We start from the raw sequence: 27,506 nt of genomic DNA, 5'->3' as shown, positions 1-27,506 counted from the left end.
GAAAGACAGGAAACACGGGCTGTTACCAAGAAATTAATCACAGCACACACCTCCATTGAGCGATTGAAGGCATGTTAATACTCGTCTGCAGTCGTGTGTGTACAGTAGCCTATTTGTGCTTGTTGAGTCAGAAGACACACCCTGTACTTGGACTTAGTCAGTGTGTCTGTGGAGAATGGAGAAAAACAGAACGTGTGTGTTCAGCTGGCCCTGGGGCTACTATTTTTTTACACACAGGTGATGATCAGCAGGACTCCAGCACACAGCCTGGCAAAGCTTAAAGACTGGCTACAGGGCATGTATGCTGTCTGGAGAGGTGTGAGGAGTCAGATTGTCTGTATAACGTGTTTCACCCCCCATAACTGTGTGGAAAAGACCACAGAACAGTGTTAGTTATGTAATAACATCATCATACAGATGAATATTCTGTGGACATCTGTGTATTATATGACTTGCTTGGACTTTTTGTTGAGACATGCCTTTTTAAAGTTGTGGCATTTAAGGAATTTAAGTGTTTCACTCTGCTCAGCCAAACATACACTGTATCCACTCAATAGTACATTGTACACATCCATACTTTGAGTTATACACGATGTACATGTACCTTTTTGGAAGTTAGTACACAAGAAATGAATACATTTGGTTATTCTGCGTGAATGATACAAGGCAGGCAGTGCTACTGCTGTGAATTCATGTGAAGAATAACACTCAAAACATAATAGCATAGCATAATGAATCTCATATTTTTACATAAGTGTATTTATTGTTTATTGTGTTTATATGATTATATAGCAGCTATTTTATTTATGTACTCAAAAGATATTGTGTCATGAACAGAATTATTCAAAAACATTTTTAAATTGCATTAAGCATTTAATCTTAAATGAACACTACATACAAATTCTATAGAGTATGCACTTCATAACCAATACTCATATACTGTTCTATCAGATATTATACAACAATACAATAATATACAAATAATATTTTGTACAAACAGATGATTATAAATTTTTTTCCTTACTTTGTTATCCAACATCTGTGTGGATCACGAGCAAAATGCTAACATTAGCATGTTAAAATGTTTAAAATGACAATACCCTGATAAAACATATCAGTTTAGAGTTTGTAAAGTAGCACTATACACAGCCGGGCTTAGTGGAAATGTCATTCAGGTATTTCATGATGATGATGGTTGTAATATTCATGGTCCTCTGGGACCATGAATATTACAACCTTTTGCTTTCCTTTTTTTTTTTTACCCTGCACTTCAACAAGAAACATTTTTACAAACATTTAATAATTTATATATGCAGATCAGATCATTTGAGCTCACTCTCATTTGATTTGTAGTCACTATAATGTTGTTCAGTTGAGTCTGTTTGTAGCTGTTTAATGTTTCTGAGTTGCTGTCTACGTCTGCCTGCGTGTCTGTATGTGTATGTGTTGATTCATGGAGAACAGGGAGTGGTGGTGAAGGGTGTGACTCTGACACACACTGTATCATAGCGTCCAGGTGAGATGGTGTTTATAAAGCACCAGCCTGGCAGCAACACACACACATTAATACAGCAGATAACAGAGCTGATAAAGTACAGACTGCCAGGTGAGTCTCACATCAGGAAACACGGACAACTGGCTGCAATTGTGTTTGATTGTTCCTGCTTGCTGATATTCTTTTGTTCCCTCATCTGTTCCAGACTTTTTCATTGGAGGAACACAACATGAGAATACTTTTACTTGTAGCTGGTGAGATTTTCATTTTTTACTCTTCACTTTCTGTTTCACAAACTTTTTCTGAGAACTTTCAGCTTAAACTTTCCAGATGTTCATCTGGTGTGGAAACTTGATCCTGAAGTTATTGACAGCGTGTAGGGTTTCCTTTCAGCCAAAGATTTCAGCAGCTGATTACTCCAACCATTCCATTTTCTAGCAGAAAAACTAACCTGAACAGAGCTGCTGTGGCTGACGGGCTGGAATGAAGGCATGCATACTCTGTGCTGGTCTGGTCATGATGGCAAGAGAGACGTTAACACTGATTTTATTAGTCTGGGATGACAAAGACATTACTTCAGGGAAAATACTGTGTACTCTTTTAGTTTTAAAGAAGCTAAATATTGTTAACACTATGACTTTTTTTGAAAAATAATCACCAAAACTTTGCAGCATCATCACAGGGACAGACAAAGCTCAAAACCCTTTAACACTTTCAGTGAAATTATGGATCCTACAATGGTGGTGTTCATAAACTCTGTCATTGGTTCAGGTTTAGGTAAAACATTAAAAACTGTTTATGTTTAGACAACGTTTAGCGATGGTTTGGTGAAAGTTTCATGTGATTAAGGTGAACCTAATAATCGAGGAGGAACTGTGCCCATTAATCCTCTGACATCACTGACAAAGTAAAAGAAAAAAAAAGAAAGAATCCAGATTACACAGGATTTTAAGTATATGAAAAAACGGTCCTTTTCTAGACCATCATTATGTTCTTGGCTGTGCTTGTATGTCATGGTAAATGTCAGTATATTATGTAATATTGATGTTGCACATATAGTTATGTATTGTAACATTTCGTTTCTAATTGTTCCTCCTGATAGCCTTAGCTGCGCTATCACAGGCCCAGACTGACTGCTCTCGAGGGGCTTGTTACCCACCCAGCAATGACCTACTCCTAGGGAGGGCTGACCGGCTCCAAGCCTCCTCCACCTGTGGCATTACAGGCTCCGAGGTCTACTGCACCCCATACGAACAGGTAGGACAGCACTGTGTTTACAGGACATTTCATCTGTTTTACATAGTGAAGGCATGACATAGTTTTTGAGTTGATGGAGTAAAGAAAAATAATACTTAAACTGAATAACTGTAGTTGTTTCACCCTGTAGTTTGTGGGTCAGTATTATACTCATATGCTCTTATACTAATATGTTACATAAAGATTTTTACTCAAATAATTCAAATTGAGCACCTCATCAATGCCAACAGTAAAATCCTGCTTTTACATGAATGTATCCATATATGAGACAAAGCAGAAGAATATAGAGCAGCTTCAATTTTAAAATATTGATATTGGCTTCATGAAAACTCATATCAGTTAGATACACGTGGTTCACTGGTTCAGCCAGCTGTGTTCACTCAGCCCATGCATGGATCTCTACGTGGGGCTTGCAACACCAGGACACGAGCAGTGCAGAGGTCACAGTGGACAGACAGACGTGCAGGATGGAGGCTGTCGTGGTTTTTTTGGCCAGAAGTGCATTTTTGAAACAGTCTGATTTCAGTGCCAGTGTGCTATGTTGCAACTGTACTCTTTGACCGACGTCTGAAAAACCAACTTGCCAGCCCGTCTGCTGGCTCAGCACAAATGTCCTATTACTGGACTTGACTGAACACTGATTTTGAAATTTTGACTTTAACTGTCCAGAGCAGAGGACACGCAGTGAGCAAGATTCAAGCCTCTAATGTTGTAATTTGTCTTCTTACTCAAAAATGGGAGAAAAGTGTCTCTAATGTGACAGAAAATCTGTGGCTGAAGTACAGTATGTTTCTTTAATCAGTTATCAAATACAATCCACTAAAACAAGTGAAACTTTTTCAGTATTTTTTTATTTTATTTTAAAAGGTTCTTTCAAGCCTCTAATGTTGTAATTTGTCTTCTTACTCAAAAATGGGAGAAAAGTGTCTCTAATGTGACAGAAAATCTGTGGCTGAAGTACAGTATGTTTCTTTAATCAGTTATCAAATACAATCCACTAAAACAAGTGAAACTTTTTCAGTATTTTTTTATTTTATTTAAAAAGGTTCTCGAAGATATTGAATATTTCAGCTTTGTCTAGCTTTAGTGTAATCATGATGGGATGGGGGCAGCAGAGGTCAGGAGCAGGACTGGTGCCCAGCAGTTCAAACTATGGTCCAAGGTACCTCAAATAATGATGTTAAATGAAAAAGTAACTAGAAACTTCACACAAGTGGAGAATATAATAAATAAGCTCCAGCATCTCTAAATAATGACTCTGCTACACCATGGAAAATGCCATCTTCTAAAAAGAAGTTGTATTAAACTTTATTATTATTATATTACATAATGTAACTTTATCTACGTGAATTGGACAGAGCAACAGGCAGGATAATGTTTGTGTTGATGTTACACAACAGTCATACCTCACAGTGTTGCAGGGTGTGCACTGTGCTGCGCCCCAGGGAACGGAAAGTTGTGTTAGGCTGGATTGATCAATGCTTTCCCTTTTTTTTTGTCTTACCTGAGCCACACCTTGTCCAGACAGGGAGGGGCAGAACACTGAGCTATATCTCAGAGCTGACACACACTCACGCATGCTTGACTGCCAGTAAAAACCAACAACAATAAAATGAAAGCCCTCAGAGCAATTACAGGAAACTTGTCAGATCTCGTTGGGTATGCTTCATCACACTGCTGCAAGCACCAGACGTTGTAGTAAATCATTAAGTGTAATTGAGTTACCATGTCATTGAATGGTTTAATATATATGTCAGGTTTTATTGCAGCTTCATTACCTCATTAGGTCTCTCTTTTATGTAGACTGCACTCAACGATGTATTTATTTATTTATTTATTTATGAATGTTTTTATTTGATGGTAATATGAGTTCATTTTCATTGCAATTGCTACATCATCTGCAAATGTATGGAAAAATATAAATAGTTTTGATGGGTTCTATGAATACATACATTTCAGATGACACCAGGGGAAATCATTGTGGTACTGTGTCAGACTGACTACACATACAGTAAAAAGTAGAAAATCATCCTGGAAATATAATATAATAAATATAATGTTCCCACGGTAGCCTGAGCTTATTTTGGGGCCCCAAATCCATTTTTGGCCTTCTGGTATCAATCCTGCTATCAATGTTAGATTGTATAATATGACCATGGGCTCTGACCTGTAACTGACACCAGAGATTTCATTCCTGCTTTTTTTTTTTGCACACATGCATATGAACAGGTTCTGTTCTGCTTTCAGAGAGGGTCTGAAATGAGCTTTGATATCAAGGGAATCCAGCTAATTTGATGCATCTAAATTCATTTACATGCCTTAACTGCTGATCAACTAAGTGTGAATGAATCAAATACAGCCACAGTGACTTGATTTGTTAGTGATGACCAAGAGTAATTCATGATACACCCTGCGTTCATTCATGTGTGAAATCATCATGAGTCACAGTTTGTAAAGTGTTATGATTCATTCCAGCTAACTAATTCATCAAACTGTCCACTGTGGACTTTATACCCATGATCAAATACAGTTTTTGCAACAGTCAGCTGTCAACACAAAATGCAAAGACTGTGTGTATGTATACTGCAGTGCCAAAAAGTCAGAAACCTTGAAAAAAGTTCACATTGAGTCACTCTTAACCTCCAAATATAAAGTTACGAAGAATCTCCTCTCATGCTTTACTGCAGTCACTGAGATGAAGTGAAACTGACACTGACACACCCAAGTCTTTGACACAGGTGTAATCTTCATGAGCTGAGATTAGATAAGATTCATTGTTTTGCAATCAGACAAGATTTGCACACTTTAAGCTGGATGAGGTGCTTCTGCATGGTGTGAACTACAGTTATACAGCAGGGGTCAAATCAGGACTCCGTGATGTTGAGGCCGAGCTGTTTATCTGCAGGGTTTTATCTCACTGACATGGCTGTGACCCTCATTTGTGAAGACTGAAGGTGATGATGATAATTCAAAGATAAAGTTTCTTCTACTCAGAAGATTGGTGGTTTGATCCCCGGCTCCTCCTGCATGTTGAAGTGTTATTGGTCAATGTACTTAACCCCAAATAGCTAGATATAGACATACAGCTATCAACAGGTAAATAAAAACATTAAACTAATATGTATAGATAAAATAATATGTATATCTGTATTATCTTACTGTCTACAAATGTTGTTGAGTGAGTTGAGGCACGTCGCTGGAGGGGAAAACATGATTGAGGCCTTAATGTTGTAACAATCAGCAACCCAGAGGGAACTTTTACCTACAGGGATAGCAGCCATGGTATGTGTGCCAGAGTGGCAGCCACGTCCAGAGCACCAGCACAGGGGGGGAGCTAATAAATATTGACTGATGAAAGCAGCTGCCAAGCTGTCAGTCATGTGAGCACTTGTGTGGGAATTAAGTACATATATTCACAAACATACTGTGTCTTCATGAACAGCTAAATCAGCCGCTCACGTTTATTTCATTCAAAATGTTTGCACTTGTACATACAGAGGTACTTCCTCTCTCATCTGTTTGCCCCCAAGTTGCTGGCCAGCTCTGTCAAAACATTGTTTAACACAATATAAAACTCTGTGGACTGTAATCATCAGGTTTCCCATCTGAGGCTTATTGATTTTCTGCCCACTGTGTGACCTGCTCAGCCACACCGTTTATCTAGCTGGCACAGCAGTGAGGTCCATGGGTCAGTTTCAGGACAAACACTCAGATACATACACTAAATATTACACCAAATATTACAAGGCAGGAAAGTCCAGTGTTACTGATTTGCTTGTGGTTTTTTTGTTTGTTTGTTTGTTTGTTTCATAGAGACGGATGAAGTGCTGTCCATGCGACTCCAGGAACCCAGATGGTCCCCTGGCCCACACTGTCCAGGATGTCCTGTCCACTTCTGGACCAGATAGATGGTGGCAGTCCAGGAAAGGTGGGGAAAGAAAGAAAGAAAGAAAGAAAGAAAGAAAGAAAGAAAGAAAGAAAGAAAGAAAGAAAGAAAGAAAGAAAGAAAGAAAGAAAATCAAAGAATTTTCTGTGAACATCTGTCAAATTGTGTCATCTGTCTGCTTGTTCGTCCTGTAGAGGTGAATCCAGTCACTCTTGAGTTTGACCTCGGCAACCTGTTCCAGCTTGACAACCTGGTGCTCAACTTCAAGGTATAGTTCAGTCTGGAACCTCCTGAATCTGTTCACTTCTGTCTTTTCTGTTTAAAGTTGAATAAATGTTATGAAACACACAGTATATTTGCATTTTTAGCTCTCATACAACATTCTGTTGTTCTCTGCAGGGTCCTCGTCCCAGTAACTTCATCATAGAGAGGACACTGGATAATGGCAGGACGTGGCAGCCCGCTCTCTACTTGGCTACAGACTGTCAAAAAGCTTTTCCTGGCGTCCCCACAAGGACACCTCTTAGCCTGGAAGACACATACTGCTACACACTGCCCCCTACAGGAGCAAACCCATACCAAGATCACAGAGTAAGGACAAGCAATGTGTGCTTTGGCTAATTAATCAGGCTATAATAGACAATTAGCAGGATAAACACTATTTAAGTTCTTCTTATTATTACTTTGATTACTTACTTACTTCCTTTTTCTCTCCTCTAGATCGAGTTCAGTCCTTTGCGTCAGTATGCTTATGTCCCAGCTCCCAACAGCCAAAAAATTGAAGGTAAGTCTGTCTGTCAGGAATGACTTCTTGAGTCACCACAGTGCACACAGGGTTAAAGGTTGCAGCCTTCTGAATCACGACTGTCTCATCCACAGATGTGTCTGGGTTAACTGGGCTGAGGGTGAGGATGACAGAACTTGGCGATGTGCCACGTCTACCAGGCAGAGCTCTCAGTAGATTTTACGCCCTCAGGGAGATGAGAGTGATGGGCAGCTGTATGTGCCATGGACACGCCAACCGATGTCTGCCAGAGACCAACAACTACCCACTGTCCAACAGCATACAGGTACGCTAGACAAGTTCTTTGCTATATAGTTTCTCCTTACATTAGGAACAAATGTACCAAGACGCTTTGAAACACAACAGGGTTCCCTCTTATTTAGATTTTTCATAGCTACCAGGAGACCTTATCTGCCCCCCCCCCAAAACCGTGATCCTTTGTGTGTGTGTGTGTGTTTGTAGGTGAATCCTCAGTGTGACTGCCAGCATAACACAGCAGGTGTAAACTGTGAACGTTGTGCTGCTCTCTACAATGATCTGCCCTGGAGACCTGCAGTGGAGGGCAACACTCATACCTGCCAACGTAAGGCATTATCCATAACCGTTACACTTCTCTCTGAAACAAGGCTAATCACCATGATATTAAAAACTGTATGCTCATCCCTTTTCTGCAGGCTGCGAGTGTAACAACCACGCCGAGCGCTGTCATTTTGATGAGGCAGTGTACGAGGCCAGCGGGCGGAGGAGTGGAGGTGTGTGCACGGGTTGCATGCACCACACCACAGGACCTAAGTGTGACCAGTGCGCCCCAGGCTACCAGCCAAACCCCAACAGCCGAATGGACCGTCCTGATGCCTGCATACGTAAGTGGTACATTAGTAACAAATTAACCCCTGTACAGGAGTCTGATTACATATTGGTTCACATTTCATACTTCGTCGTCTCCTTTTCTTCACATAAAATCACTTCTCTGGTGTCTTGTTGTGGCCTTCTCATCTTCTTCTTGTGGCCTATTTATAACTTTATCTTCAAAAATGTAAAAAGTATTTTAATGTGGATTAAGATCTGTGGTGAGTGGCTCATGTTGTGTTTGCTGTGTTTGCTGACAGGCTGTATCTGCAGTGCTGAGGGGACAGTGAATGGAGGCCGGTGTGAAGACAGCACCGGCTCATGTCAGTGTAAAGCGAACGTTGGAGGTCCCCGCTGTGATCGCTGCAAGAGAGGATACTACAACCTGAGTGCCTCCAACCCTCTGGGCTGCACCAGTGAGTCATCTAACACCTTCATATCACACCACTGTCAGCTGTGTTTGTCTTCTGTTCAGCTCCTGAAGGCACCAATCTGAACAATCAGGAATTAAATTTTTCTGATTTGATGAAGTATTTAATGTTGACTTGACTTCATTGTTACTGCCACTATAAAATCTGATCCAACTGTCCAGTACTTCTTCCTAACTCTGATGTCACCTCTGCTGTCCAGAATGTTCCTGTTCTTCAGACGGTTCACTGTCAGATGATTGTGACTCTGTAACTGGACAGTGTCCATGTCGTCCCCACTTCCACGGTCTGACCTGTGACGTGTGTTCAAAAGGATACTGGAAACCACTGCTGTCAGGACACTGTGAAGCCTGTGGCTGTGACCCCACCAGGTCTTACAGTGATACTTGTGACCAGGTATGACATCATCATCCACATTCTCAGACAGTGACATGATATAAAACATTGCATTGTTAAGAAATATTTGAGGAGCTATAACCAGCACATATTTTTTGTTTAAAAAATGACTCGATCAATTTTTAAACTGATTTGATAGATTTTTATATTGATTCATTGTTTCAGTTCTAAAATGTATATAAATATTTGTTTTCTCAACTAAATTTCCAACAATGTGTTCCATCAGCAAAATGAAAATATTCAATAACATGTTGGGAGAATATGAATATATCAGAGATGTAGATAAATGTTGATGCAGGGGTGGGAAGGCTTTTCAAATGAATGCTGAAATATGTATAAATAATTCATCTGGTTATTAACATTTATGAATTTATTAATACAATTAACATTTAGGTACAATGCAACTAGATGTATGCACAGTTAGAATGAATTAGGACTGTTATTAGCACCAGTTCAGCTGCTGTAAATCGTCCTCTAAGGTTGTTTTATTAGATCCTCAGCAGTTAGTATTAGTCCTTACAAACAACATCAGCTGTGTTTCCTTCTTTCCAGGTGACAGGTCAGTGTCGGTGCAGACCAGGCTTTGGAGGCCGAACATGTACTGAGTGCGCAGACAACACGTATGGAAACCCTCTGTTAGGCTGTCAACGTGAGTCCACCCTCTTTGATCATTTCATTTAGCCATTTGTTGGCTGCAGGCATAACTCCATTGAAGGTTGTTTTTTAGTTTGCTGTATGAGCCATGGTGAAAGGATTTACCATTTTTTTGTATTTGGTTCATCAGGATTCACAGCTAGTCCAGTGAACCTTGTTTCAACCTGTTCATAGCAAAGTCTATGACAAGTGGGCCTCTGATTATAAAGGAGGATAAAAGCCCTCCAATATATGCATATATGCTTGAGTTTATGTTATTCTCTTCTGATCTTCTTGTCTCTTCCTCCACAGCGTGCCGCTGTGATGTTGAAGGAACTCTTCCAGAAGTTTGCAACAAGCAAACAGGAACCTGTTTGTGTCGGCCAGGCGTCACCGGGGCCCGCTGCGACTCCTGCAGTCGTGGACACTGTGACTCCTTCCCTGCCTGCGAAGCATGTCCCTCCTGCTACTTCACCATGGACGCTCAGAGACGGAACCTCAGCTTAGCCTTAGAGAGACTGTCCCCCAGCTTCCCTTCTCCTACTAGACCTACTGTCAATCAAAATTTCGGGCCTCGCATCCGTGCCCTGGAGGCCAGCCTGAATGTGATCAGGAACTCCATCTCCCTTACGCCCAGTGTAGTCAGACAGGTCGATGATGCTCTGTCCAAACTGGACAAGCTCAGGTGAGGGACTGCTGACAAGAAAACATTTGATTTTGTATTGTTACAAAGCTCTGCATTTCTACATCACTGAACAATCCTTTTTCTGTCTCACAGGGACAAGGTGGACGAGGTTGACAATGACCTTGCACCCCTGGTGATAACTCGTGGTCTGGACTCAGAGCTGAACAAACTTCAGGATCTGCTGGACCGCCTCACTGTGGAGTACGAAACCAAGAAAAATGCAACGGTGCACATTGTCCATCCCGACAATACAGGTCAGACATAGAGACACACCAGTCACTCTGATCTGTTAGTGATCATTGCAGCAGGTGTTAGTTTCATACATAAATGAAGTAACAGCACCCACAAGTGGCTCAAATAAAAAATTAATCTCCTAATAAAACTTCAAACTTCAAATATGTCAAAAACATACATATGTATGTTTATGTATGTTCATATTTGACATTTACCTGATCAAAATACTGACTAATTCATCAGCAAGTTGGTTTCTCAAACAGTTCGATATGCTGACACTGTAGTTAACATGCTGACTTCTTCTGTTCTATTCAGGAGCGTTTTCTGCCATCAAGAAAGCGTACGATGAGTCTACAGATGCAGCAAAGAAAGTGGATTCCATTGGAAAAACTGTGAAGCAGTCTGCTGATATCAGAGATGAGACAACTGACCTTCACCAGCAAGTCCAGCCAGGCAACACCAGAGATCTGGACCAACTGAACCAGAACATGGCCCGACCTGACCTCACTCCTGTTGCCAAACAGGTAACAACAGGGCCTCGGTTTATCAACAAGAGGCCGTGATGGTTGACAGTGATTCAGTGATTCAATTTCTCTTCTGTTTATCTATTCTTTGTATGCATGTACACCACCTTTAATTTTCTTTTTCTTCAGAAAGTGCAAGTTAGTAAAGTGTCAGTCTATCTCCAGAAGTTGGCACTAGAGGAAAGGCCTTTCAAAGCATGAATATCATTACAAACTATTGAAGTTAACTGAGTATTCAGTTAAACTCTATGATCTAATGGCTATTTTCTTAGATCAAACCAGTTTCTGTATTTCCCTTTTAAATCTTTGCTGTAACTTTTCAGGTATGCGGCAGTGTTCGCTCAGAGCCCTGCACCCCTCTGCAGTGTGAGGGTGGAGAGTTGTGTCCACCGGAGGGAACCCCGCCTTGTAAAAAGGGAGAAATGTGCGTTGGTGCCCTGCCACTGAGTAAGAGGGCTGACGCTGACGTGAAGGATGTAAAAGACCGACTGGAGAAGCTCGCTGGGAAGATCACAGAGGCTGCAGAGAAGGTGTGTTCACACACATACACACTGCTGTGTTTTTCTTTCCTCTGTCATCACTGTAATGATGAATTTACAGATTATTCTCTAAAGAAAAGAGATTCTAAAGCATTCTGATACCTTACAGCTCCAGGACACACACGACACAACCAACCAGGTGAGACAGTCTGCAGAGAAGCTGTCCAATAAGATGAAGCAGGCCAGAGATGAGCTAGAGGAAGATTTAAAGGAGACGCGTGACATTGTGAAAGAGCTCAAAGATTTCCTGTCAGGTAAAGATTGTTCACCCGAGCTTCATCTGGTTTCTGCAATAATGACTGATCCCAACGTCAGTCTCTCCTCCCCCGTTTTGTCTCCAACTTTTCCCTTTTCTGTCTGCACAGACCCATCCTCCAACTTGACCCACATCCAGGAGGTGAGTGACTGGATCCTGAAAGCCAAACTGCCACTCAGCCTGGCTGCTCTGAAGAGGAAGCTGGATGAGTTGAAGAATCTGGCGGCCAACCTACCAGACAGCACGGCCGTGCTGAACGAGGCAGAGCCACAGCTGGACACCGCCAGGAAACTGCTAAAGGAAGCTCAGGACGCCAGGTGGGCTCTCCAGGACTAGACTACTGTTACTCATACTGACTACTACTGTTTTAATGATTTCAGCATCACAACTATTTTATCTCTGCTTCTCTGTTTTTTGTAATGTAACTGTAAAGCGCTTTGAGTGGTCGGAAGGCTAGAAAGGCGCTATATAAGTACAGTCCATTTACCATAATGTTGATAAATGTCACATTGATGTTAAAGATTTTTTCTTCTGTTACACACTCACAGGAACACGGCAGTGGGAGTAAAGGCTGATGTGGATAAGAAGCTGACAGAGTTTGACACGTTGGAAAACTCCCTCCCTGACGTGAAGAACAAACTGACGAGCAGCATGGATATCATAGACAATGTGAACTACAACCTAACTAAGGTAGGTAGCACGGATACATTAGATGATATAGATGATATAGTGGTCTTTTGATTCCAATAAAAGCTGCTTGCTAGGCTTTACTGAGTTTTCAAGTGGTTATCTTCTTCTTGCAGGCCAAAGACCAGCTGATTCCAGCAGAGAAGGCTCTGGATGATGTATTGTCATTGATAAAGCCGATGAAACCTCAACTGGACGAGCTCAAAAATCTGCTGCAGAGAGGCAGCGAGAAGGCCCTGGGTGCAAAGGACAACGCAGACGATGCTGAAGATAACGCTGCTTTGGCAGAAAAGGTGAGAAAATTGCTGAAGCTGTTCTAGTTTGAAATATGAATATTTAATTTTACAAGGGCCAATTAAAATAAGCTGAAACATTACAATGACGACTTATGTTGATAGTTCAAAAAAAAACATTGTGGCCCTTTAGCAGCACGTTTGAGGTGTAAGATTCAGTAATTGAAAATCCTGGCTTTGATGAAACTAACACACATATGTGTTTGTAGGACCTGTTGTCTTTACAGAAGCAGCTGGATAATCTTAAAAAAGTGATTCCACCCAGTGGGTCGGGTGGAGAGTCAGGGCCAGTGGGGGATCGCCTGGCAAAGCTGCAGCAGGATGCTGGAGGTCTGGCCAACACCACAGAAAACATGTTGAAGGCTCTGGAAGGTAATACAGCAAAACCACAACACCACATGTCTTCAAAAAGAATGTTTATTTTTAGTATGTTATTCACTCTTCATGTCCACCTCAGGTCTTCAGGCAGACAGTAAACATCCAAAATGTCTACCCTCATTAGATCCCCTAAAATTGCTGAAAAGACCTTTGTGTTGAAGTTGACGTTCTGGTCCTGTTGCGGATATTAAAGACTTTGTCTCACTTTGTGTACTCTTCTGCTTTTCCAGGTAAAGGAGATTCTCTCCGGCAGCTGCAGGACGAAGTCCTTCAGAAGTCAGCAAAACTCGAAGGACTCGATGAAAAGCTTAGAGATCTTTTGGCAAAACTCAGAAAGAAAGCCTCCGACCTCAGCACCTGCCAGGGCTAGAAGTCACCAAGCTGCCCTCTGAGCGGCATCAGCAGCTGCTCTCATTACAACACACTGATACCAGCCCTGCACGCTATTCATACCTTCTACTGTCCAAAAAAGTCTTCACTTTGCTGAAGGAGAATTCTGGAAAACTGCTATAACCCTTCTTAATAACATTGCACCATTTTCTCAGGCAGTCGTCAAAGAACTGTGGGAAATTTAGGATAGTTGATTTAGATAGAAGGAGGCTTCAGGAAGACTCCTCTTATCATGAATAACTTAAAAGCATGACTAGAGATAGGTAACTCTTTAAGCGGTTTCTACTTAATGATGGTACCAGGTTTGATTCATTGATTGGAAATCCACAATTTGCATAAATATCTTTCAAAAACATTATTATTACCACAATGGGTACATTTTTATGATGTTGTGACTTTGTCATTATCATTTTCAGCAGCCCCACTGTGAACATTGCACCACAATTATTGTATTAGTCAGAACTGCTGTAGAAAGGTTGAATGTTTTATTATTTATTTGTCTGTTTTGTATCTGCTGTTTGTGCACAGTATTTAAATAAAAATATACTTCAAACCAAGATGCAGCTATGTATCCAACACAAGAATAAGAGGCAGAGAGACTAGTTACTACACATTTATTGAGAAAATAATACAAAAAAACCCAAAACATGTCAGTCACTACATTTGTGAGTTCAGAATCATCCATGACATCACTAGTATTGACAGCATTTTTACATCAGCTTGTGGCACTTAATGAGTTTAGTTGATTAACAAAAGAGCAGCTTATGTGCACATCACAGAAAACACAGCAAACACTGCTGTGTGTCAGTGACTCCACCTTGAAATGAAGTTTAATCTCATGAAGAAAAGAAGTTTCCATCCACCATCTTTGTGGAATTCTGAATAAATAAACGGAAATGGAAAAATAATAATACACGTCCACAGATCTGCCCGCAATGTTCAAAACAGTCCAAACACTACAGCCAAAGGTACGTTCCCAGATTTTGTATAGTGTCCGACGGTGACTATGAAATATCTTAATAAAGAAAAATGACATGAATCTGAAAAAGCTTATCAGCTTTAAAAAACTTAGAAGCCGTTAGAAAAGTACAGTCATGTCAGTCTCAAAACAACTCATTAATAATTAATTTGTTTTCACATTGCATAGGTCGGCTAAATCTATTCAAAACAAATATATTCTTTTTTAAATGGACGGTAACACTTTGAAAGTCATATACAATATATAATAATAATTTTGAGAGAATAAATAGTGTAGCAGCAGGAACTTCTGAATTCCTGCTTGTGTCTGTTTTAATGTGGTGTTTACTGCATACATCTGCTATACAGTATGTATATATGCATATATACGCATATTTGTCATTCCATGTGACCAAGTATTTTTTACAGTGTAGATACTGCATGTGTCTGTCCATGGAACCTGTTTTCCGCAGCAGAGAACCACAACAGACATGAAGAGTTGAAGAGTGGCATCAACTCAAGAGGGAAAACTAAAAAGAAAGAGATGTTTGCAAATGAGTTATCAGTTACAGGCTGGTTTAAAGTCAGTAATTTCCACAGCCGACATCTGAATTGTGAGAGTGACGACTTTACCTGCATGAGATTTATCTCAGGTTAGCCAGCCAATCACATGACAGAGCACACTCCGGACTGAATCGGCTGATCGTTCCTCTGAGCCACAGCATCCAGACTGCAACACATTCATTAGAATAGCACAAAGACGAAGACTGAGAAACTGATGACAAATGATAGTATTTCTTATATTGTATCCACATTGATAAATCAGTGGCTGTCACGGAGGATGCAAATGACAACTTTATCTCTATCAAGTCCTGCCTGATGAATTATCAACAAATGTAATGTTGAAAATGGTTTGTCTGTCACTGTACACTTTCTGACAAAGAAACCACTTGTGGTGTACCTCAAGGCTCTTTCTAACTTACATACATGATAGCAACATATCTTAGTGCAGATTACATTTTGACTTTAAAAAAAATCAAATGATTTAATATATATAATTATTTTTATATTTTCCAAAAGTGTTTTGCCATTTGTCAGTCAAGTCAAATTGACTTTATTCTTTAAAAGGCAAAGAGACTTTGTCTTGGGCATAATTTGAAATTCTGTCAATGTGCAGCTTTATCAATTAAAATCTAAATACAATACAATACAATATTCTACAATATTCTTTCAATGTTTGTCTTATTTCCCTGGTTATTCTAACATGCCAAATTTTCTAGCATCCAGAACAGGGCAGCAACTCTCACCTCTTGGATGGCCTGAAAGGTGCGTCGATCTCTGAACGGTAGTTACTGACGCCTCTTGTCTCGACACCTAGGCCTGACTCAGGAGTACTGCAGGATATATGACTGGCAGCATGAACAGGATTCCCATTAGGGTCGAGGGCATCAGCCTCATTGTGGCAGGGTCCCAGCATCTCATGGTCATCCTCAGAGGAGTGTACTATGATGTGGGGCATGGAGTGGGTCTTGGGGGAGAGCTCACTCTGGGATAACTGCAGTTTCTTCATGTGGTTGACTACTGTGGCTGCAGTGAAGGCTTGCTGATAGAAATGCACACACAAAGAAAGAGGGTTACTCTTGGACCCACGTATGAAATGACATATCAGTATTGGGTTCACTTAACTCAGTCACTCACGCAATATGCAATACCAGTGTTGAAAGCATTTAATAGTGTCAATGTAGAGTTTATAGCATTTGACAACACAACAGAGTGCTTTATGTGTTTTTATTTGATATTATAGTTTAAGCTCAAGCTTCTAAACTGTTATTGTCACTCACTGTAACTTTTATTCACTGACTTTTTGGTGTAAAAAAACTTAGGCTAAGGGTTATGGTTATGGGTATGGGTATGGTTAGGGCAAAGGTTAGGGTAGGTTATGTGGCTAGAAAACATGGTCAATCTAAATTCATGAAATCTAAGTTGAAATGTCGGGGGGCCCTCGTCTTTGGACTGCCTGTGGATCCGAGGGTGTCTTTAAAAACAAACCTTAAGGCATCCAAGTCATCCATCCTCTGATACTTCTGAAACTACTCTGAAACTTTACTTTGAAGAGTTTACTGTTTTTGTTGTTGCAGTTTTTAGGTTATGCTGAGTGGTCTTTGGTTTCTATGCACTGGTTCTTAAACTTTTTTTAATCCCATGTGGTATATATTCATCTTTGTATATTTCTGTTTTTACTTTTTGCTGTGTGAAGCATGCATAAAAGGTATATTTAAATAAATAAAGTTTAAGTTTATATAAAATATTAATAAAAACAACCACCCCTTTAGCAGAACAATATGAAATGATCTTCCAAATGCTCATATTTTTCTAAAATGGTTACACCACTGTTTTTGTATTTGCATGGTTGTTGTTGATTTACTGTAGCTAACAAAAGCAGATGCAGTTGCAATATAAAGTAGCCTATTAGCTAACAGTGTCACTTACCTTCCATTTGGATTTGGCAAAGCTTCTCTCCATCTGTTCACAGACAGACTGACAAATGTCAACGTCTTTAGCTGTGTTTCCAGCAATCCTGCAATCAAGTCAGTCATATTAGTACATTTGAAAAAGTAACTATATTACACATGTGCCTGTGTCCATATGTGTGTTACAAAGAGAAAAGGCTAACCAGGGGTGTCTGAGGGCCTGTTCGGTGAGGAAGCGCTTTGTGGGGTTTTTCTCCATCATATTCCTGATGAAGTCTTTGGCTGTTGAGACACGGCATGAACAGCTGATTATAACTTCAGTACGTTGACCTGCTGCATACAATAACATACGTTTGTTCACCTACAGTGATGTTTGTTTACATTTCATATATGCTACAGCCGCTGTTATTAGTAATACACCAGTAATGCTCACATTGATCATCATTTCGAGACAAAGACAAATGAAGCCTGATTGTTGTCACTTTCTATGGCATTCACGGTCCATGTGGAGCGCACAAGAGACCAAACACAGTAGCCAAAATGCAATTCAAAAATGTAAGTCCAGTGCTAAAATATTTACTATAGCTTCTTGGTATATAAAAATAAACTGAAACACCAAAAAAGAAGTGCAGTCAGCTTAGAGCTACATTTAGAACATTTATTTCTGCTGTTTTCATACCTGACTCAGAGATGTCGTCCCAGAAGGGGGAATGAAAGGCGTACTCAGCTCTCATGATCTTTGAAAAGAGACGAGTCTCATTCTCTTCAAAGAATGGAGGGTAGCCACAGAGCCTGAAACACAGAGACAACAATCTAGGTCAGCTTCTCTTCATATCCATCTGACATGTGACATAGATCTACATTTTGGATGGACTTAGGAACTAAGGTGTGCTGTCTGGCTGTAACATGTTGATATTTAAGGTAGAATTGAAACAACACTTGTTCGCTCACAGTGTGAAAATATATCTCCACAACTAACAGATCATCTCACTTCTCCAGTCTGTAAGGACTGTTTATGGACAGTCATATAATGTGCTCTGTGAACAGAACTCACAGGATGTAAGTGATAACTCCAATAGACCAGCAGTCCACTGCTTTGCTGTAGGGCTTCTGGGCCAAAACCTCAGGGGCTGTAGAATGACACAACAGTGTGTATCAACAGGCGACAGAGGAGAAGCAGCATTGTTCAAAATTGATTCAAAGTTTGACTGACTTTTCGACAAATAAAATGTCACTATGAACACCTGTGCAGCTGCAATGCTGCTATTAAACATTTTCTGGAAACTACAACATGAAATAAGCTTGAATATCAGAATATCGAGGGTTTAAGGACAGAGGGTGTCACTCCCTGTACAGATTGTAAAGCCCTCAGAGGCAAATGTACTTTGTGACTTTGGGCTATACAAATAAAATTTGATTTGATTTGTTCAAATCGCAATATTTATGTCATACATAATATTGTTACTATACATCTATAGTTCTGACAGAGAATGGATGACAATGTGTCATTATGGCATTATTTTCTATTTAGCTACTTCCAATTTAGCATTTGATGCTAGTACACACACTGCACAATGTAACTGTAACTTCATGATTCTTTTCCTTTGTGTGACCATACAGGTAACAATGGACTATATGGATGGACAGTTTTATATCAGGTATAGATCACAGGGGAATGCTGCAATAACTCACCAACATATCCTGGTGTCCCACAGGCTGTAGACATCACACCGTGCTCCACCGTCTTGGACAGACCAAAGTCACTGACCATGATCTTAGCATTCTCATCTGTGTTATAGTACAGCAAGTTCTCGGGCTAATCGATGACAGAGAGAGAGGGTAAAAAATAAATGATGTGACAATGCTTCACCCAAAACCGACCTGGTGTCAGTGGTTATGCACCAGTATAACATTTTCCAATGGCCATTCTAATAACTATTCACATAATGAGTGTGTGTGAGTGTATATGTCTTACCTTAAGATCCCTGTGTACGATGCTGTTTTCATGCAGGTAGCTGACAGCCTGCAGCACCTGTTTGATCACTATGCTGGCATCCCTCTCAGTGTAAACCCCCTTGTCTAAAATGCGATCAAACAGCTCCCCGCCTGACACCCTGCACAGACACACACACAAATACACACAGGAAATCATCAGTGTTTCTGTTTGCTTCTGTTGCTTTCTTGACCCCTTTGACTCGTCACTTGGACAAAAAGTTCTCTGGATCATATAAATTTGTTTTAAATTTTAGCTGTCATTCTGTGTAAACATCACATAGCTTCAATGATGGGCTGGCACTGTCTGATAATATTATACCGGCAGACAGTGTAAAATAAGGCGCCAATATTACTGATTATCAAAATTGTTCTACCAAGGTGACCACATGTGAGAAACAAGATAATATTGATCCACTTACAGTTGCATGACCAGATAATAATGTGTTCGACTCTCGTAGAAATCCTCCAGTCCCACCACGTTCTCGTGCTTTATCCTGAAAAAGTAAGGAAGAGGTTGAGCCATCGCTGCTGTCAGATGTTACATATTTCAAAATAGTCCTGTTCATTGTCATTGTCAATTTGGTGCTTTGAACACAGTTTGAGGGTTTATGTGTGAATCCTGAAAGAAGTCACTGTGTGCTCTTATTTTGAAATAAATGTGAAATGAGTTGAAACTGTGATCGGCATTTTTATAATTGGCTGAGTGCTGACCATGTGCTTAAAGTTATATAATGTAGGTATGGTAGAAACCCTCCCAGCATGCACTGCATTGCTACATGTGACATTTGTTTTAGATACATTGTGTTCCATGTTTGTCACTGTTAAACAGTAAGATATGACCAGTGAACATGGTCTGACTGTGAAACTTTTAAGTAATAATCATTAAACCAGCTTCAAAGAAAGAAAGAAAGACGCAGACCGATGTGAAACCATCAACATATTAACTGGGCCCTGGGTAACCTCTAACTCAGATTAGGGTTTATAGGGAAAGGTAAGAAGGTGCTGTGTGTGTGTGTGTGCATGTGTGTGCATGTTTTACCTTTTCAATACATTGATTTCATTTTCCAGGTTGCTGTGAGCTAGGTGTTTTTTCTTCAGACATTTCAGGGCGTAAAGTTTTCCACTGCTCTTCTCTCTCACCATAAAAACCTCAGAAAAAGACCCCCTGCACGGAAAAAAGAGACACGGCTCAAAAATATATCCAACTATAAATGACACAACTTTTTCTCTTTATTATTTGTATTTACACATTATTATTTTCAATGCTGATGTTAGTTTATACCAGACAGAAGATAAAGCTTTCTTAGATTTCTCAGTCCTGCTGAACAGTGAAGCGTGCTTATGTTTCACAGTGACATTTTATTTCACCTCCTTCCTTAGTGCTGATTGCTGTGGTGTTTTTGTTTTAGTTCATCTGTCTCCACATGAGGTTCTAAGTAGAGTTGCACGATATCCACGGTATACCCGGTACCCCGCGGTGCCAAATCATAACCGTCGCTACTATACTAGAAGTTTTACACGACGGTACTACCATGGATTACTATGCTACCGGTGCCGGTCTCCGCTACATAGCGGCCGGCTCTACTCTCCTCCCGGCTTCTCACTGCATGCTACTCCTTTGTAAACAAACCAACATGGAACCACAACCGAACTACACAGCTGCTGAATGATTGGCTGTTTGCCTGTTACTGGTGACGTCCAGGGATATGATAGGCTGTTTCCGCACGCTGGGTCCGCCCGTCTGTTAGCTGATTGGCTGTTCGTGTGTTTCTGCCGGCAAGAACGAACTCCATGAAGACAGCTCCGCTTCGATAGAAACTCGCTTTAAAACAAACAACAAGCTAAAGTTCTGTCTCGCCCAGACACGAGACAACACACTCATCATGGCAGAAGCACCGGGCCCGAGCAGCGAGTCTGCCGTGGCGTCTTCGTCAGTGGCAACACTAATTTTGCTTAAAAAACAAACGTCGTTGTTTCAAACTAACTTGTACAAATACATTGCAGTTTATAAAAATAATAATAATAAAAAAAGGCCGCAGTATCGCGATAATACCCGGAACCGCGATACTTTGTCTGGTATAGTATCGTGGTTACTCATTTTGGTATCGTGACAACTCTAGTTCTAAGTACTAATTACTTACTTTGTTTTTTTCTAATTTAATCTCAGCATTAAGTGCTTCATTAATGTGGTGTTTGTTCTTATTATGTGTCCAAATGTCTTACAGTAACTCTTTATTGCTAAGGTGTTTCTGTGCTGATGGTCTTGATGCAATCTGTGGACCATGCCTACAGAGTGCAGAGTGCAAGAACGCGCTGTTTGCTGATGCAATTATAGCATTTTTTTCTGTGTGAATATGTCCCCTTTATATATATATCCCCCCCTTTATGCTTACCTGACTGTAAAATAACCGCATAATTATTCAAATTTACTTAAGTGACAGCACTGGGGTATGTTGAAGAACAGGATGCAGCTACTTGTAAAATGAATTATCAGAGCACAGAAATCATAATAAGTCATTATTTTATGTTTACTGAACTTCATATTGCTCTACCTTTGCAGATCCACTATAATTAACTGCCTGCCATGTTGCTCCAGCCTGTGTTTTCGTTGCTCACTTGTAGTCAGTTTAAATTTGCTCAGCTCAGGTTATTTTCAGTGGCCTTGTTGTTTAGCAACAGCTTTGCCTCTTTTGCTAATCTGCTCTTTTCCTGGACCCTTTGAGATTAGACTCAAAAGTGTCGTCTTGTAATCTGGACACTAAACACAACAAATGAAGTGAATGGAAAGTCTCTAGACTCCCTGATAAAAATCAGGCAATTTTGTGAGTTGTTGAGTTAGGAGAAAAAAATCAATTCAATTCAATCAATTTTAATGATCTTCTTCTTCATGTTAAACATTTCTTTCTTGTCCCAGCACATTGACTGTTGCCAGCACACACTTATTTGCAAATGGGAATGATCTGCGTGTTTATTTGCATATCAAGTGGAGAAGTAAGACCTGATTACAAGATCACCTGAAGGAGCATGTGGAGAAGCCAGGTGTAAACTGACATTTTAAAGCTGTCCACTTGGGATTGGATCACTCAAGACGCATGTAATACCAGGTGTAAACAGGGCCTCAGGTCATTCAGGTAGAACAGTAAAGGTCTGGATCCCCATCATCCTTTCATTATTGACATTATAACCTGACCTCCTGAAGCACTTCACCGCTGATCAAAGCTGCATTTAAATATCATAGCTCAGTCAATCAGCCAGTGTAAACCAGGTAACACCATGTAACCCATGCAGGCTGAACAAAAGTCTTGGCTGGGTATCAGCATGTCACCTTGTTTGGGCTCACATCCAGATGGCAGTCTACATTTTGGCCACAGAGTCAAGCATCTGTGCAGGTGATACTGCAGCTCTGACCTCTAACTCTTACATACCTGCAGATGCTATTATATTTGGCCATACACTGTGTTCTGAATTAAAGATATTGATACTCACCATTTATTGAAAGTTTCATTTGAGCCTGTATTTCTCAGTTGTTAAGAGCAGGAGATTAACCCTTTCTGATTCAACATTCTCACAATGGAACCTCTCTAATCCTACACCATCTTATCAACTTTCAGAACGTCAGAACATCTTTGCATCCCATCATGCCATACTTTTACATCAAGCTTTTATTTGACAGAGACAGCTGGAGAGTGACAGGAATGTGGGGAGAGAGATATGGGGAACAACATGCAGCAATCTGTCATATTATGTGAATACATGCATTCACAGCTGTTTTCTAAAAATCACACAAAATCTGCTTATTTAATTCAAAACCTAATACATCTTTGCAGTCTAAGTCCATCTCTGAATGATTTGCACAGTGACAGATGTGTTGACTCGTTTCTATCTCATGTTTGCGCAAACACACACTTGCTTTGACAACCTGCCTTCATATACATTCAGTGCACTCACACACCAATATAGTCAGTGAGATTCTTAATCCTATAATGAAGTGGTGCTAGGATGTTCCCTCGCTGCTGTCCTGACGTCAGTACTCAGGAACCTCACACACACACACACACACACACACACACACACACACACACACACACACACACACACACAAGACTGACTTATTCACAACCAGCCGAGGACAGAACGCTTTAAGCAGCTTAAGGACTGTGAGACAGCTCTGAAGAAGCAACACCTCAACCTCATTAGTGCTAAATGTTTGTTCTGTCTTATTTACTCTTATTCTGTGATTACATATTTTGTAATCTTTTCAGAATTGTGTTCATTTCATAATGTTAATACTGTTAATTTAAATTACATTAAAGTTAAATTTAGTGCGAAGCTGCTTGTATTAAGACATATACACCAATAAATGTATAAAGTGTGGCTTATTTTGTTAAAGGACCAATCCATCAATTTAGAATCACACTTTCATAAGTTGGGACTGGTGAGAAACAGATCACATAAATAATAATAATAATAATAATAATAATATTAATAATAATGTTCTGTATTTTCCTTCTTTTATTTTTATTAAAGATACAAAAAAGAAAGAAACGATTCTCATATGATTTTTTATGCATCCAAAGTGTTGTGAAATAATCCAAATGTGTAATAATTCATCCATAATGAGCACAAGTTTCATGTTTTATGTCTCTTTAAATCTAAATAAGCTCTGAAACCGCAGGTACTCTGCAGGTTCTTCTTCTTCTGCCGTCTGTGGTCTGTTACCATCATCAAATGGTAATTGAGTCCTGATTCCAATGAGATTCCATTCAACTGCTAAGTGTGATAAAGATGCCATAATTAACAAACTGTCAAACAGCAGTAGGCAGCATGGTGCAACAAGCTGACTGATGATCATCCTACTCCACCATGACATGACTGTCAACATAAATACCATCATAGAAAAAAAAATCTACTTACGATCCCATTTTCCCGTGGAAGTCAAACACTTCCTTGATGTTACTGGTGTTTTTCTTCCAGCTGCAGATGATCTCTTTCCGCCCCATTTTGGCTCTGACGTTGCCGTAGACTCCTGAAGCACAGAGGACATCAATTATTTACATTTTTCGGGGTTAAAAAACACTGAAAAATCAGATCCAATCATATGACTGACTGGAAAGCCACAAGGGTTTAATTAACCTGCAATGATTTGAATTTGATCTGTATCACATAAATATGTGTCTCTTTTTAATACCAGTCTTGTACAGAGTAATGTGTGCATGCTACGTTCAATAAATCTCAGTCTGTGATCATCATGGGAGGCATACACAGCATGTATGTTACCTTTATGGACTGTTTGGAAAATATCAAAATGAACTGAATTAAATTCAATTCAATCTTTAGCATCAAAATGGTATCCCATGATGGATTAAATCATTATAACTGTACAGATTGTAAAGCCCTCTGAGGCAAATGTACTTTGTGACTTTGGGCTATACAAATAAAATTTGATTTGATTTGATTTGATAACATGTTTCATTTATTTAGCTCCAGAGGCCTCCCACTTCTTAGCTTGTGCCTGTTTTGGCCAGGACTCTCTTAAAAAAGAGGTTTTTAATTTCATTGGGACCTTTCCTGGTTAAATAAAAGTTTAAATAAAAAATGTAAAATCCTAATCTATGATGCTGTCAGACAGAGTCAGATCTGGCCCATGTGGTTCTTTGTAGGTAATGTGCAGTATGGAGTAACAGTATTTCTGTATCCAATTTGGGTACCGTCATAGAGCAGCAGAGGTCGTATGACCACCTGTCCAGAGGGCCACCTTCTTTATTAGCTAGGTATGAGGACTGGTTTGTTTTTTAAATTTATGTTTCATTCAGTAAAAATACCAAACTTCAAACTTCAAACTTATCCAATGTGAGGATTTTCTCAATTTCTCTGTAACTGAATATTGAACTGAGTTTGTTGGCTGCTAGACAATGACTAATACATATATCAGATCTTATGCTGAGTTAAGGTAAATTTGGATGTGTATATCCAACACTTATTTTTTAAATGAGTTTGAATTGATACTAAAATAAATCAAAGGTTTTCAGGCTTCATTCATGATTCATATCTATATGCTTCTGAGGGATCATGGACCTGGACTCAGGCCACAGCCATGACCACAACCAACCAAGCAGACACGCTCAGTTCAGGGGGGAGGGGGTATTCCCTGTGCTGACCTTAACCTTTCCCTGTTCCAAGACCCTTTAAGATGTCACCCCACCATCCCCTTATGTTCTACATGTTCTGGTTACACAATTGCATGTTGAATGTCCACGACTGAGGTCAGTCCACACTGGGTAAAGCCCATTTGTACCTATCGCTTACACAAGATTGGGAAAGGCAGAGTATTAGAGAGGTAAATAGCAGTGGTTAGTTAATCTCTCCAGCCTTCCCTCCTTCTCACCTCGAGGACTCTCGCCTTGAAGGAACAGATTAGCAGCTGATTCCCTGACAGGACAAAAACTGGGTCATTTTATAATCTTGGCCTTGAAAGGCCAATGAACTCTGGCCTTCCAAAGACATTTGCTGAAACACACCATCAGGTAGAACATCCTAAAACTCGAATTATGAAACTAATAAAAAGGTAATATTTCAGAGGATCACATTCTGATGAGAGAGAGCAGAGTACTCCATGACCTCGTTTTTAAAAGGCGCAAACTTAAGGCAAAGCAGAATTTCGGAATAATGGATGACAATGATCTACTTAAGATAGTTTGAACTATTCCAACAGCCAAACACCAGACAAACACTGTAGGACAGAATGTAAAACATGTCTACGACTGACAGCAGCTAAATGTGCCGTTTATCTCATCCAACAGTCCCAACCGATTAATGTGAGAAGTTTTCAAGAATGGAGTAACGTTACTTTTACTTGTAATCTCTAATAGCTCATTTTTTAAAATCTATCACAGAAGTGACTGCGTGAGCATGAGTCATTGGTAGACTTTAAACTAACAGTGTAACACAGAGTTCTTACCTGAGGAGCGGTGCAGAGGTGCTCGTGGAGGTACCTGTGATGGACCTGTGACAGTGTTCAGGTCGGCTGCCCCTGTGCGCGAGCCGTGGGCGGAGCCTCGTCCATTCACCTCGTCGCTCTCAGCAGTCAATCAGACGACGTGCTGCATTCAAAGACTGTCGGAAACCGCTCCATGCCTTCACGTATCATCAGTAATATCTTTCTGTCTGGACATACAAAGATAGCAAGGTGGCGGCAGGGTGAACCTCTGTTCAGGGACTGCAGATGAAAAATAGTCAACAATAGAACCACAGCAGACATTTTGACATGAAATAGAAGGGTAAACACAGTTATTTCCAATGATACTTATTACAGTTCCCTTCAGGTCAAACAGAGTACTGCCCTGACCCATGAAGGTTTACATCCAGTGAAACAAGACTGTCTGTCAAAAAACAGAAAGTCAGCAATCCTCATATTGAAGAAAGAACAGGCAGATGTTTGGGATTAGTACTTGAGGTTGATACTGAACTATTAATCTGTTATTAAAATGGCCATCCATTCATTTTTGTGCAATTAGTTAATAATTGACTAATTGTTTTATTTCCCCTTCTGTTGAAGGCCTGTTCATTAGTATATCAAATCAAATCAAATTTTATTTGTATAGCCCAAAGTCACAAAGTACATTTGCCTCAGAGGGCTTCACAATCTGTACAGGGAGTGACACCCTCTGTCCTTAGACCCTCGGTTCGAGTGACACAAAAACCCTTTTAACAGGGAAAAAATGTGGAAGAAACCTCAGGAAGAGCCACAGAGGAGGGATCCCTCTCCCAGGACGGACAGACGTGCAATAGATGTCACGTGTACAGAACAAATCAACACAAACATATTGTTACAATTACAATGACTCACAAAACAAACATGAATTACAATGAATGATAAAATGACAATGAATTACAATGACTGATAAAATGACAATGAATTACAATGAATGATAAAATGACAATGAATTACAATGACTGATAAAATGACAATGAATTACAATGAATAATAAAATGACAATGAATTACAATGAATGATACAATGACAATGAATTACAGTGAATGATAAAATGATTACAGTAGCAGTGGAACCTGTGATAGAGATAGATAGACACAGATGCACAGTAGCAGCAAATCATCAACTAACTATAAACTGTAATGGAGATATGGTAGTAATAATGACAGTAATAATATGTGTAGTGGACTTCGTGCAGGATCACAGCAGCAGCCACGATCCACGAGAACCTGCTGGACGACAGAGCACAGAAACTCCAGGGAAGAAGTTTAGTTAGTAACATACATTAACATGCATTAATTAGACATGTATGTTTACAGATGATGTGTGTGAGAGAGAGAGTTTTCAGTAAAAGGAGATGTGACTGCATCTTCCACCA

The 27,506-nt window shown here is 40.0% G+C and overlaps 2 protein-coding genes across 2 annotated transcripts; one reads left to right on the top strand and one right to left on the bottom strand.

Annotated features, from left to right (window-relative positions):
* Positions 1 to 1,505: 1,505 nt before the first annotated feature.
* Positions 1,506 to 14,196, top strand: lamb3 (laminin subunit beta 3). Its single transcript, XM_010735318.3, has 23 exons — positions 1,506 to 1,606; positions 1,701 to 1,749; positions 2,598 to 2,752; positions 6,566 to 6,680; positions 6,833 to 6,906; positions 7,038 to 7,229; positions 7,359 to 7,422; positions 7,518 to 7,708; positions 7,885 to 8,005; positions 8,097 to 8,285; positions 8,532 to 8,687; positions 8,902 to 9,095; positions 9,648 to 9,744; positions 10,041 to 10,413; positions 10,507 to 10,667; positions 10,963 to 11,171; positions 11,495 to 11,701; positions 11,820 to 11,964; positions 12,076 to 12,283; positions 12,515 to 12,656; positions 12,770 to 12,946; positions 13,156 to 13,318; positions 13,555 to 14,196. The coding sequence occupies exons 2-23, from the start codon at positions 1,725 to 1,727 to the stop codon at positions 13,692 to 13,694; spliced, it is 3,498 nt and encodes a 1,165-aa protein (XP_010733620.2). The 5' UTR covers positions 1,506 to 1,606; positions 1,701 to 1,724; the 3' UTR covers positions 13,695 to 14,196.
* Positions 14,118 to 26,533, bottom strand: camk1ga (calcium/calmodulin-dependent protein kinase IGa). The gene is made up of 13 exons (XM_010735320.3): positions 26,096 to 26,533; positions 24,052 to 24,163; positions 20,177 to 20,302; positions 19,557 to 19,631; positions 19,118 to 19,256; positions 18,835 to 18,958; positions 18,197 to 18,272; positions 17,822 to 17,934; positions 17,346 to 17,424; positions 17,162 to 17,249; positions 15,979 to 16,274; positions 15,305 to 15,401; positions 14,118 to 15,201 (listed from the first exon to the last, which is right to left on the bottom strand). The coding sequence occupies exons 2-12, from the start codon at positions 24,135 to 24,137 to the stop codon at positions 15,338 to 15,340; spliced, it is 1,266 nt and encodes a 421-aa protein (XP_010733622.2). The 5' UTR covers positions 24,138 to 24,163; positions 26,096 to 26,533; the 3' UTR covers positions 14,118 to 15,201; positions 15,305 to 15,337.
* Positions 26,534 to 27,506: the final 973 nt, after the last annotated feature.

This window comes from Larimichthys crocea, chromosome VI, assembly GCF_000972845.2.
Source record: "Larimichthys crocea isolate SSNF chromosome VI, L_crocea_2.0, whole genome shotgun sequence".
Classification (NCBI taxonomy): Eukaryota; Metazoa; Chordata; class Actinopteri; family Sciaenidae; genus Larimichthys; species Larimichthys crocea.
This window is presented reverse-complemented; position numbering and strand designations above follow the sequence as displayed.

What these genes read in the sequence shown, in the direction of transcription:
- lamb3 (XM_010735318.3), top strand. Translation starts at nt 1,725, where the DNA reads ATGAGAATACTTTTACTTGTAGCTG. An exon ending in ACCTGGTGCTCAACTTCAAG is followed by an intron (nt 6,907 to 7,037) that starts GTATAGTTCAGT and finishes TGTTCTCTGCAG; the next exon opens with GGTCCTCGTCCCAGTAACTT. An exon ending in CAACAGCCAAAAAATTGAAG is followed by an intron (nt 7,423 to 7,517) that starts GTAAGTCTGTCT and finishes TCTCATCCACAG; the next exon opens with ATGTGTCTGGGTTAACTGGG.
- camk1ga (XM_010735320.3), bottom strand. Translation starts at nt 24,137, where the DNA reads ATGGGGCGGAAAGAGATCATCTGCAGCTGGAAGAAAAACACCAGTAAC. An exon ending in TGGGACACCAGGATATGTTG is followed by an intron (nt 18,273 to 18,834) that starts GTGAGTTATTGC and finishes GTCATTCTACAG; the next exon opens with CCCCTGAGGTTTTGGCCCAG. An exon ending in CCTTTCAGGCCATCCAAGAG is followed by an intron (nt 15,402 to 15,978) that starts GTGAGAGTTGCT and finishes AATGTGTTGCAG; the next exon opens with TCTGGATGCTGTGGCTCAGA.